This window comes from Syngnathoides biaculeatus, chromosome 14, assembly GCF_019802595.1.
Source record: "Syngnathoides biaculeatus isolate LvHL_M chromosome 14, ASM1980259v1, whole genome shotgun sequence".
NCBI classification, from domain to species: domain Eukaryota; kingdom Metazoa; phylum Chordata; class Actinopteri; order Syngnathiformes; family Syngnathidae; genus Syngnathoides; species Syngnathoides biaculeatus.
Window position 1 is genome coordinate 26,796,465 of NC_084653.1, and position 11,181 is coordinate 26,807,645.

At 48.6% G+C, this 11,181-nt stretch overlaps 1 protein-coding gene across 2 annotated transcripts; it reads right to left on the reverse strand.

Moving 5' to 3' along the window:
* Window positions 1–412: 412 nt before the first annotated feature.
* On the reverse strand, window positions 413–10,254 carry tspan7b (tetraspanin 7b). 2 transcript variants are annotated; one of them, XM_061841418.1, is made up of 8 exons: window positions 10,043–10,254; window positions 4,787–4,975; window positions 3,936–4,010; window positions 3,747–3,842; window positions 2,839–2,994; window positions 2,688–2,771; window positions 1,705–1,790; window positions 413–1,586 (listed from the first exon to the last, which is right to left on the reverse strand). In XM_061841418.1, exons 1-7 carry the CDS (start codon window positions 10,106–10,108, stop codon window positions 1,722–1,724), a joined length of 735 nt encoding a protein of 244 aa, XP_061697402.1. In that variant the 5' UTR covers window positions 10,109–10,254; the 3' UTR covers window positions 413–1,586; window positions 1,705–1,721. The 2 variants fall into 2 exon arrangements, with proteins under 2 accessions (XP_061697402.1, XP_061697401.1); XM_061841417.1 differs by lacking the exons at window positions 4,787–4,975; window positions 10,043–10,254 and having other exon boundaries at window positions 3,936–4,279.
* Window positions 10,255–11,181: the final 927 nt, after the last annotated feature.

Sequence of the window (11,181 nt, forward strand, 5' to 3'; positions counted from 1 at the left end):
GTGTGCTCCCCGTCTCTGCGTGGGTTTTCTCCGGGCTAATTAGACACTCTAAATTGCCCCTAGCTGTGATTTTAAGTGCGTCTGTTTGTCTCTTTGTGCCCTGCGACTGGCTGGCGACCAGTTCAGGGTGTGCCCCGCCTCCTGCCCGTCGACAGCTGGGATAGGCTCCAGCATTCCCTGCCACCCTAGTGAGGATAAGCAACTAAGAAAATGGATGGATGTAAACTTTAGATGAAACTTCAAGTAATCAGGTGAATCGATTTTTTCCGACCAAGGCTGCAAAATCTTCCCAATTATTGTTTATTATTTATCCTTGTGAGGGTAAGCGGCAAAGAAAATGGATAGATGGAGTCAAACTAGAACCCCAGAAAATAAATTATTCGAGCAATGACCAAACTTGAACAAAGAAATATTCATTTTTGTCCATTTATTGATCATATCAAGACCACTGATGGTGACAATGTGAATATTAGACATTATGATGTTTTTGAGTGTGCGCATGTGTCGTGACCCCCGCGTGCAAGATGGATGGATAGATGGACTTACAGTTTTTTTTGTGTGTGTTTTAGTATATATGCAAGATAAAACATACATGTACTCAACAGCAAGTAGTAAAAAAACAAAAACAAATCAAGTTACTGTGACATACCAAAGAGCCACTAAATAACAGAAGGACAATAATACATCGTCAAAGAAGGAGGGGGAAAAAAAAATAATAATCACTTGTCGAAGCCGGAACGGCAAAACGTTACTCGAAAGAAGTCAACATCGGAACGGGCAGCCAAACAAAACACGACCGAGCCGCTTTGCAGATTACAATCCAAAACATTACGTCATCATTTGTCTCAGAAATGACATTGACAGTACATATCTACAGAGAGGATGATGGCGGAAACGCCGGCACGCAAACACGACTACACGCTGTCACTCCGAGTTGGAATTTTACAAAAATACAATCGTAAGGTTATTTATTTATTTACGTATTTTACGACAAGCATGCAAAAAGAAATATGTAAAGATTCGAAGAAAGTTTTCGAAGTTGCAAAATTCTGAGAGAAAAAGAAAAATTCCCAATGCAGGAAAAGGTTGGAGAAGTCTAAAGTCATAATATTACCAAAAAAAAAGTCTGAATTCTAAAATATGACACAGCTGCGAGTGTTGTCTTGACTCCATCACGATAAAAAAAAAAGCTTTTATTTTTGTGATATTACACATTTATTCTAAGTAGTAGTAGTTTTTAACTTCACAATTGTAGTATTTTCTTCCCGGTGAACTGTACAGTTCCTGCAAATGTATGGCATTTTCAGAAATAGGCTGCTCCCCCCCCCCCCCCCGACAAAAAAAAAGATAAATATAAAAAGGAGTCTCGCAGTGCAAGAGCTCCTCCTGCCGTCCGCGTGTGGATTCGCAGGAACCAAAAGTGTCTCAAACCAAACGGGAAATGTGCGCAAAAAGCGACACTCTGCGCTAGTGTGACAGTGTGAGGAGGATGTTTGCGTTGCTTGCACGTTACAGGCAGAAATGGAACGGGAACGGAACTAAAGTACTGAACACCCCCCCCCCTCCCCAATCTTCTCTTCACCTCACTGAAAAGACAAGACAAGACCGTAATGAGAAACTAATTTCAAGTGTTCATGTGTTTTCTCTCTCTCTCGCACTCTCTCTTTTTCACTTTTATTTCATTTTTGTCAATAAAACACCCACCTGTGACGTGACGCGGACTACACCATCTCGTACTGGTTGGCTGTGATGATCCTGGACAGGCAGCAGGCCAGCAGCATGCCGATCAGCTGCAAAGACAAATTCCAAAGTGACTGCAGTACAGGGCTGTACAGGGCAGTACCATACAGTACAGGACAGGATAGGACAGGACAGGATACGATAGGATAGGATAGGATATGACAGAACAGGACAGAACCGTACCGTACACTACAGGACAGGACAGGACAGGACAGGACAGGATAGGACAGGATAGGACAGTACTGTACCGTACCGTACAGGACAGGACAGGAAAGTACAGTGCAGTATAGGACGGAACAGGACAGGACCAAAGAAGCCCAAATAAAATACAAGTAAATAAATAACCCCATATGTTAGGGAGATGGGGCATTTTTTTCTCAAGTGATGTTTAAATGATGTGAAATATATCATTTTTAAAAATTATATTATTCATTCGGGTAAGCTAGCTAAGTCATTGACCTAAACAAATGGAACTAAAAGATAATACCATAAAAGCAAGTTTTTAACAATGATAAATGAATAACACAGTTCCCCCTCCCAAAAAATGTCTAATGAATTGAACAACAATAAACAAAAGTAAAACTAAATTGGTTAAGTTGGCTAAAAGCTTTGATGCAAACAAAAAAAGTTGATAAACAAAACACAGATGAAATGACTTAACAGATATGAACAGATCAAACATAAATAAAACATAACTGCCCTAAAACCAGCGTTAAAAGCTCATTTAAAGTAAAATAAGTCAAAACTTCTGGAAAATGAAAAATGATCTTCAAGCTTTACTCAGATAAATTTAAATAGAATTAACAATAAGAAAGTTGGAGTTCTTATTCATAGTATTAATAATTGTTTTCAGTTTGATTTGTAGTTCTTCAAGCGCTCTATAAATACAGTTGCGTGAACCGCGACCCTTGTGAGGATAAGCGGCAACTGGTGACATTAGGTTTCACCTGCGAGAAGGCGATGCCGAAGGTGACGCCGGCCACGATGGCCATGTTGGTCTCCATGAACGAAGTCACCAGCTCGTAGCAGCCCTGCGCACACGCACGCAGTTAAGGATGCGACACCAGCGGCGCGAGGCTCGCGCACGGCGCCGCCGACCTGGTGGTAAACTTTGCCGGGGGCCACGGTCGCGTTGCGGAGGTCGGCCGGGTCGCAGTCCGTGGCGCTCACGCAGCAGCTGGCGGGAACGCCCTTGGACGGGTAGTACACGCTGCCGAACCAGCTCGTGTAGTTGTACACGCCGCAGCAGCGCAGCTTCACCCGCACGCAGGGGAATACAAACATATTATTATTATTATAGTATTTGCATGGGTATTTTGTACTTTTTAGTTTTGTCATGTTCATAACATTTTCGAGACGTCTTCAGTACCGTGGCCAAAGTGCCGTACAAGAAGAAAGAAAAACACTTTTGAACAGGCAAAGTGAGGACAGCTAGTTGTACGCTGCCTCCCTCTAGTGGTATGCGAAGGCATTACACCCTTCTGTCGTATTTAAACTTTTAACCCTTTAATCTTAGGTAAGGACAATTTTGTGCGCAACAAATTTGAATGAAATGATTTCAGTGCACTTTTGTTCATTTTTGTGTATTCAAGCAGCGTTAACCTCCAAAGGGTACGTGATACTTTTATTAAAAAGTGATCGTCGGTATGTACGTTAGCGTTTGCCGTAAACTGTAAACAAAGACTAGACTGACCGTGCTGAGCTTGAAAGTAAAATAAAGTAAAAGTGCTCACAGCTTTTTGAAAACACCTGCCGGATATCTGGAGTTTTCTCTTTGGGCTTTTTCACACCGCACGGTCTGCACGGCGTAATTAGCATTTGGTCGGCAATCGTTAGCCGATTAATAGCAAAGCGAAAATGTATTTGGTAGCATTTACGTTCCAAGGAAATCCTTTTGGAGGGCGACGAGGAGCTTCGTTTCGTACTCCTTCGCTAACGTCTTGTGGCGTTCGGCCCAAGTTAGCAACCAATTAGCAAGGGATTGGCGTGGGTTGTGCGCGACTTACTCTGCGCTGCAGGTCGTCGACGGCGCGGCTCGCCTCGTCGTCAGCGTTGTAGTTGAGCACGGCGTCGGTGTACGTCCTGTAGAAGGTTCCCTTGATCTGCACAAAGCCACCACGTCGTCAAAACGCCCGCGGCTTTATTCGGATTGTACGCGTTTGGTTTTAGGCGGCCAAAACGAAGCGCTCGCTGACCTCGTGGCGAAAGACAAATCCGCTAATCCCGGCCACCAACTCGGCGAGGAAGACCAGGGACAGAAACATGGCGTACTGCGGACAGGGAGAGACAACACGCTTGATGTGCACTCGTTGGACACAAAGACAATTCAGTTTTCTGCGGTCCCTGAAGTCTTTGCACATCAAAATATTAAAAACTCCTCCGAGGATGATGCGGCACAATTCTACACCAGTGGAAACTACAAATTCTGTGTTCTTAAAAGAGAAAAGGTGTGCTGGATGACTGGTTAGGGCATCTGCCTCGCAGTTCTGAGGACTGAGGTTCAAATCCCGGCCCCACCCGCGTAGAGTTTCCATGCAGATATGAGTGCAATCGGCTGTTTTTGTCGATGTGCTCTGTGATTGGCTGGTTGAGGGTGTGTCCCGCCTCCTGCTCGAAGACAGCTAGGAGAGGCTCCCATGACCCCTCTGAGGATAAGCGGCTCAGACATTGATGGCTCCAATGTAATTTTACACTTGGGCCGAAGACGATTCTGTGAAATATTGGCGCATATCTGCATAAAAATTATTTTCACTTCCGGTGTTCCAATCCGTATGTATCAGTACAGCCAGCAGGGGGTGCTACAATGGAAGGATAAAAACAATAATATGGCCCAATGCACATGACTGCCACCTGCAGGACTGGAGTGGACACATCCACACAACTTCTACTCAGTAGCGTTGGCACATTTGTTTGACCAACAAATGTTCACACGCCGAGAACGTTTGCTGGTAGTTTATTCCTGCTTTTGTTAATAATTATTGGTGTTTATTTTCTAAAGGTCACCGTTAGGTGGGCAGCGATTGATCGCAGACGTTATTGTCCTTACCAACTTCAACATCCACGGGCTTCCCCTGCACGTGGCGAAACATCCGAACAGGCCGAAAACCACGATGACGGTCCCGGTGCCGATGAGCACGTAGGGGGCGTTGGTGGAGTTGTCGGCGATGAGCGACAGGTACGGGCCCAGCATCAACTTGCCCCAAACGCCCACCGCCAGCAAGATGGCGCCGGTGATCTGCGGGCGCGAAAGGAAGCGACGTTAGCAGACGACATTTCGTAACAGTCCAGTCACAATTTGCCTGGATTCCTTAAAATTTGTCATTTTTACAACTTATTTATATTTTTGTAACGTGCTAGTGTACATATTTGTGATGTCAGTCTGCGCTAGCATTGTGATTTAAGCTAGTATGTGAGCTCATATGCTACCATGTAATCAACGTGTTTTGTTTGTTAAATCAGTGAGCAATTATCCATCCATGCATCCATTTTCTTTGGCGCTTATCCTCACGACGGAGGGCTGGAGCCTATCCCAGCTGTCAACGGGCAGGACGCAGGGTACACCCTGCACTGGTCGCCAGCCAATCGCAGGGCACACCGAGACAAAAAAAACCGCACTCACATTCACACCTACGGGCAATTTTTGAGAGTCCAATTGATGTTGCGTGTTTTTTTTCTGGGATGTGGGAGGAAAGTGGAGTGGCCACCCGGAGAAAAGCCACACAGGCACGGGGAGAACATCCTAACGCCACACGGGCAGGGCCGGGATCAAACCCGCGACCTCAGAACTGTGAGGCCAACACTTTACCAGCTGGGCTCACCGTGCCGCCTTGAACAATTACATATATATGTATATTTATTTACATTATTTACGTAGCATTGGTTAATGATCTTGTGCTAGTATTAGCATGTTGTTGACACTTTATGATCCAGTGGGTTGCAAGTGCTTTGCTGGCATCTGGTGGCATTGACATTTAATTACAAATATTTTTGTGGGGTGGGGGGGGGGGGCACTTATTTGCGACGTCCGTCTAAAATAATTTGTATTGTCTGCCACTTTTTGTTCCGAACTCGGTGATCTACGATGACATATCACAAGATGGCGTGCGCGGGCGTTCCGTCCCGACTTCCTCCCGACGGGCAGCGCGGAGGCAGATCAAGGTGGGACAAGAAAGGCGGGCAATTAAGAGACGGGGGCCGCGTTTATGCGGTTCACCCGGCTGGCCAATCGCGCTCAAAGAATGGCGGCGGCGCTTTGACGGCTTCCTCCCGCGGCGCCGCGCTTAGCATTTCAAATGAAGCCGGCGGATAAAAGGACGCCGTTGTGCGAGGAGGCGGCGGCGTGCGCGTCTCGGCTGGGAACGTCTTTTCCCCGGTACGGGGAGTTGGGGGGGGGGGGGGCGACCGCCGCCCCCGGGCGACGGCGAGTCGTCACCCTGAACCTTCCGAGGGGCGGCAGCTCGCTTTCGCGTTGACGGCGAAATGTCTGCACAAAAATGTCTCCTTTGGAGCTCGGAGAGCAAGCGACGGGCAAAGAAGGGAGCTCGACGAGGCGGCGTGTCGTCCCCCGAGGAGGTCAACCCCGTCCGTCCTCAAAGCGACAACAATACCGACAAACGTCCAAAATGGAGCGCGACGCCCTTCTGGTCGGCTTCATATTTTTTCCCGTTGGAAATATTAACTAGCAACACTTTAACGCTCTCAAATGCGATAAAGTACAAGCGTCAGTTTCATTCCAATCTAGAATGTTCGCAACAAATGTTGCGGATTTCATTTGGGCCGCATTACGCGACAGATGTTTTGCCATTAAATATGGGAAATATATTTTAGGATGTGCCCCCCCCCCCTCCTCCCGGAAACAATTGTTATCTATTGAATGATAACGGCAGCCAATAATTCAAATACCCAAAGCGGCTAAATTGATTCCGAATATGAAATTCAGCCGAGTATGTCTTTACTGTTATTTCTCAAATTAAATGAAAATGACCCATAAAAAAAATTTGCCAGTGTAAAATCGGCCTCAATTGAAGTGATCCCTGCCGTATCTCGCTTCATAATTCTCACTCCGCTTTATCGCAGATCTTGATGCAATATTTTTCTTTTACGTATTACGGAGAGTTATGAAACGCCCGAATGACGCAAATCATAAAGCGAGACTTTGCCTCCTTTTGTGAGTCGGATGAGTGATTTATGACATCTCAATGCATTGTCAAAGTGGGAGAAGGGCGCCACCTAGTGGTAGGTGAAAGACCCCCAGGACAGCCCGAGGCCCATTGCGTTGCTTGCCATTGGTACGTGCTGCTGTTTTGGCTAGTCCAAGAGTTGATGTCCACGTGTGACCAATTTCTGTACTTGTTACCTTATTTTGAAGACCCGTTCTTTCCCTGATGGGAAAATGGAACGCATCTATTGGCCGGAAGGAAGCAACCGCTGGCCAATAGCTGCACGGCATTTATTGAAGCGGTCTCGAATCGTATCTAGAACCTGTCACGTTTTTTTTTTTTTTTTTTTAATTCCTTTCTTTCTACTCGTAAAAATAAACAAAAACCAGAATGTCATGTCATTATTCAAGCCGCTTATCCTCATAAGGGCTGCGGGAAAGCTAGAGCCTATCCCAGCTAGCTTCAGGCGAAAGGCAGAACCGGTTGGCCGTCAGTCGCAGGGCAGATATCGACGCCGTCACTGAGTGGGAATCAATCCCGCGCTACCTGCACCAAAGGCAAGCGTGTGTACCACTACACTATCAGTGACACGAAAACCGGATTCTGATCAATTGCCCACCGTGGCAGGTTCCGACTTGGCGGCTCCGTGACGCGAACAAGAGCCCCGAACGCGCCTGATTGTGTTTTCTCGCTAGAACAAGTCCAATCCAGTGCGTGGTCCCTCTTCCGCCGCTCCCTTTGCGGCCTCCGCGATTGCAGAAAAATTTGTTGCCTGCTTCCTGTCGGCGCCGCGCGCGACTGGCTCGTTTGGGAGCGTTCATTTTCGAGGCCCGACGGGAAACCAAATCCAAGAGGACCCGAGGGCTTCTCGACTTATGTCGGCTCGCGAATTCCAAAGAGCTCGGGATCCTTGCCCCAAGGGCCGGCCGGGCCACCTGCCGGCAAACCCGACGCTAGCGTCGTCCTGAGAGCGCCGACGCCAGACGCGACGAAACACAAAAGCTCGGCACCCCTCGGCCAAACTACGACGGTGCCGCTTCGGATCTCGCGCGAATGCGTCGTTGCTTGCGCTTTCATCAGACTTGCGCGGCGCCGCTTGGCCGCATGGGAATTGCAGGCACTCCGATTTTCAACCGCGTTGCGTTCCGTGTGGCGCAGCTAACGTGGCGGCAGGATCGGCGTCATAATATCGCCCATTTGTCTTTTAGATGCATTACATTTACATCTCTCGCTTCGTATTCGCAAACTACGTCGCTGCACGTACCGAGCTTACATGAATTCGGGGACGTCGTGTAGCACAGTATGACAATTCCCACGAGTACTCGCCAATACCCAGTACTGCTCGAAATAACCGGCTGCACGCTTACGCGACACCGCATACACTTTTATGAACACAGATCCAGATATCCTGGTAAGCGTCTAATTTCATGACGGTCGCAGCGGCACAACCAACGCACAGCATATCAACGTAAGGTGCGTTGGGAAATTCTCCCGTTGCGCGCTTTCCGCTACCGGGAACTTCTAGAACCTCAGCGTCGCCAGTACGGTAAGGAAAAGCGACACATTCAATATGGCGCCTGTACTGACTCCATAGCCAACACCTTTGGTAGTAAAGTTCTAGAAAGTAGAGAACGCTCAGTTTGTGGGTGCCGCAATCTCGGTGGGAACCTTGGACTGAATTTCCAAACGGACCTCCGAAAACCAAACTGGCGCTCCAACCGCTCAGCGACCGCTCGACGTCACCGAGAACTTTTGCAGTCGGTTTTCCCGGGGACGTTGTTCTGAACCACGTGGAGGAGAGCCGAGCCCTGGAACCGGTTCCAACCTTATTGTCTGACTTGGTATTTTCAAAGAAATTGTTCAACTTCTCATCCAGCCTAGTCATTGAAGTTGAACCTCGAAAAGAATAAAAGAACCGGGCAGTAGAGGTGAGTCCAGCCGGCAGCTTGTACCTGGGCTGCGACTTTGGTACCCAAATGTGTTCAAACGGCACGATTGAACCGATCACGTTCAAACTTGCCACAGTTTAAAGGGTCTGAGATTTACACCAAATGAAGTTTTGCAGTCACATTTTACAGCATTAGTCACGGTCCGCAAATAATGGGATTTCCATGTTGGAGAGTGCCAATCAGGAGAGGGTGACAAAAGGATTTCCAAGACACCAAACTGAAGACGTCATCAACAAATGGAGCAAATCCAGCGCAAGTGGGATAAAAACCGAGAACTGGAGGTTCCTCCAAAATCGATGAATAGACAAGAAGTGGTCACATCAACATGGAAGGAACTGCAGGAATTGCTGGCAAGTACTGGTCGGAAGACAACAGTCACTGGTCTTTTTCCATAGATCTGCACTACAGCATGGCAAGCAAGATAGACAAACCAGAACTCAAGGTAGAACTTTGTGGCCGTGACTCCAAAAGGCCTCTTTTGCATAAACGCCAGAGCGCTCATGACAAAACCAACAACGAGCGTTTGCGAAGATCGCTGCGATGGCCTCCGGTTCACCCGCGACCGTGAGGAGATGCGGAACGGAACTTGTACACGGTGAACGAATGAACCTGGAACTGGGCCCTGAAGGCAACGTGGAGGGGAATTATGAACGGTTCCGTGGAAGAATTTTTACATTTTTGTTATGTACGGCAAATGCGTCAGAGTCCTACACGCGTCGTGGCTGCAATACGATCAGCTTTTGTACATGATCTACGCATATGCTGCATGTCTGGATCGCGTCACAGAAGTCCTGCACGCTTTTGTGCGCGAATCGAGTCTTGCACTCCTGTTTTGTCCACTTCGTGGTCCCACAAGCGGTGCGTCGGATGGCGCGCTCCATCCGCGTATCCATGACAACAGGCTTTTGATCACGTGCATCCTCGTGGCGTCACGCACACACGGCCGAGGCTTGGCGCAGCGGGCGCGGCCCGTGGCCGTGACGCACGTACATCGGGCCGCTTCGATTCTGTATTCGAGCGTCCGCGGACCGTTCGCACATCCGAACCATCGGGCGGTGCCGCAGCTGTTGGCCGCCCCATCCTCATCCTCCCGTCACCATCCTCATCCTCAGCACCGGCAGCACCACGCACGCACTTTTTAATCCCACCGGCCGCGCACGTCGACGGTCGCCCGCGCGGATGAGGCCGACTCACCCAAAAGACGAAGGAATAGACGACGAGGAGCGTCTTGAGGCAGGTGATGACCGGTTTGCTCTCCATGATGTCGCCGCGACTGACAAAACAAAACTGCTGCAGCACTCACAGCGTCAGCGTCACTGGCGCGCTTCGCGGGGGGCCGCCGCCAGGGGGCGCGCTCACCGGAAGAAAACAAAACGTTGGAGCTGTGAAAATAAATGCATTCAATGGCAAAGAACAGCCCCCGACCTCGACTGTGACAGTATCGCCAGGAATTTGAACGTTTAGGTCCAATTCAGGCTAAATACTGTCCAGTCTTCCTTTTGGACTCGTGCAACTTTTCATTCTAGACTCAAAATTAAGTTTTTTTGTGAGCGTTTAACGGCCGAAGTGGAGCAAACGACGGCCAATTTGGGCTTGAAGAGGTGGCGATAAATTCTGGTGAGGAATCGCACTTGAACAAGTGGACGCTCGCTATGCTGACTGCAAATCGACTCGTTGCATTTCAAGAAAAACAAGAGAGGTGGCGCTGTCGAACAGATTAAAAATAAAACAAATGTTCATGTTTTCAACCTACCCAAAGTGGAATCTGCAGGGATCGAAATAAATAGTTGATGCCATGGCAGAAGCTGATGTATTTAACTTTATGCAATATTTTTTTTAATTCTTAAAAAATGTGTTTAGGCCCAAAATTGGCTGTGAACAAACAAGCTGATTGTTAGTTGTGCACATTGTTAGCAGAGACTGCCAAACGAATGAGGTGGCAATCAGGATGTTGTCATCCATCCATTATCTCCCACTTTTCCCGGTAGATAGGTCAGGGATGCGCAGACTTCCCTTTCCCCAGCCACTTCTTCCAGCTCTTCCGGAGGGATCCCGAGGCGTTCGCAGGCCAGCCGAGGGACGACGTCTCTCCAGCGTGTCCTGGGTCGCCCTCGGGGTCTCTTTCCGGTGGGACGTGCCCGGAACACCTCACCAAGGAGACGTCCGGACCAGACGCCCCAGCCGCCTCGTCTGGCTCCTCTCGATGCGGAGGAGCAGCGCCTCGACACTGAGCCCCTCCCTGATGACCGAGCTTCTCACCCCAACTCTTAAGGGAGAGCCCGAACACCCTGAGGAGGAAACTCATTCCGGCCGCTTGTGTCCGGGATCGTGTT

Coding starts and splice junctions, on each gene's coding strand:
- tspan7b (XM_061841417.1), bottom strand. CDS start 4,274: ATGGAAACTCTACGCGGGTGGGGCCGGGATTTGAACCTCAGTCCTCAG. Junction 2,995..3,746: donor TCGACGACCTGCAGCGCAGA/GTAAGTCGCGCA, acceptor GTGCGGGTGAAG/CTGCGCTGCTGCGGCGTGTA. Junction 2,772..2,838: donor CCGGCAAAGTTTACCACCAG/GTCGGCGGCGCC, acceptor GCGTGTGCGCAG/GGCTGCTACGAGCTGGTGAC.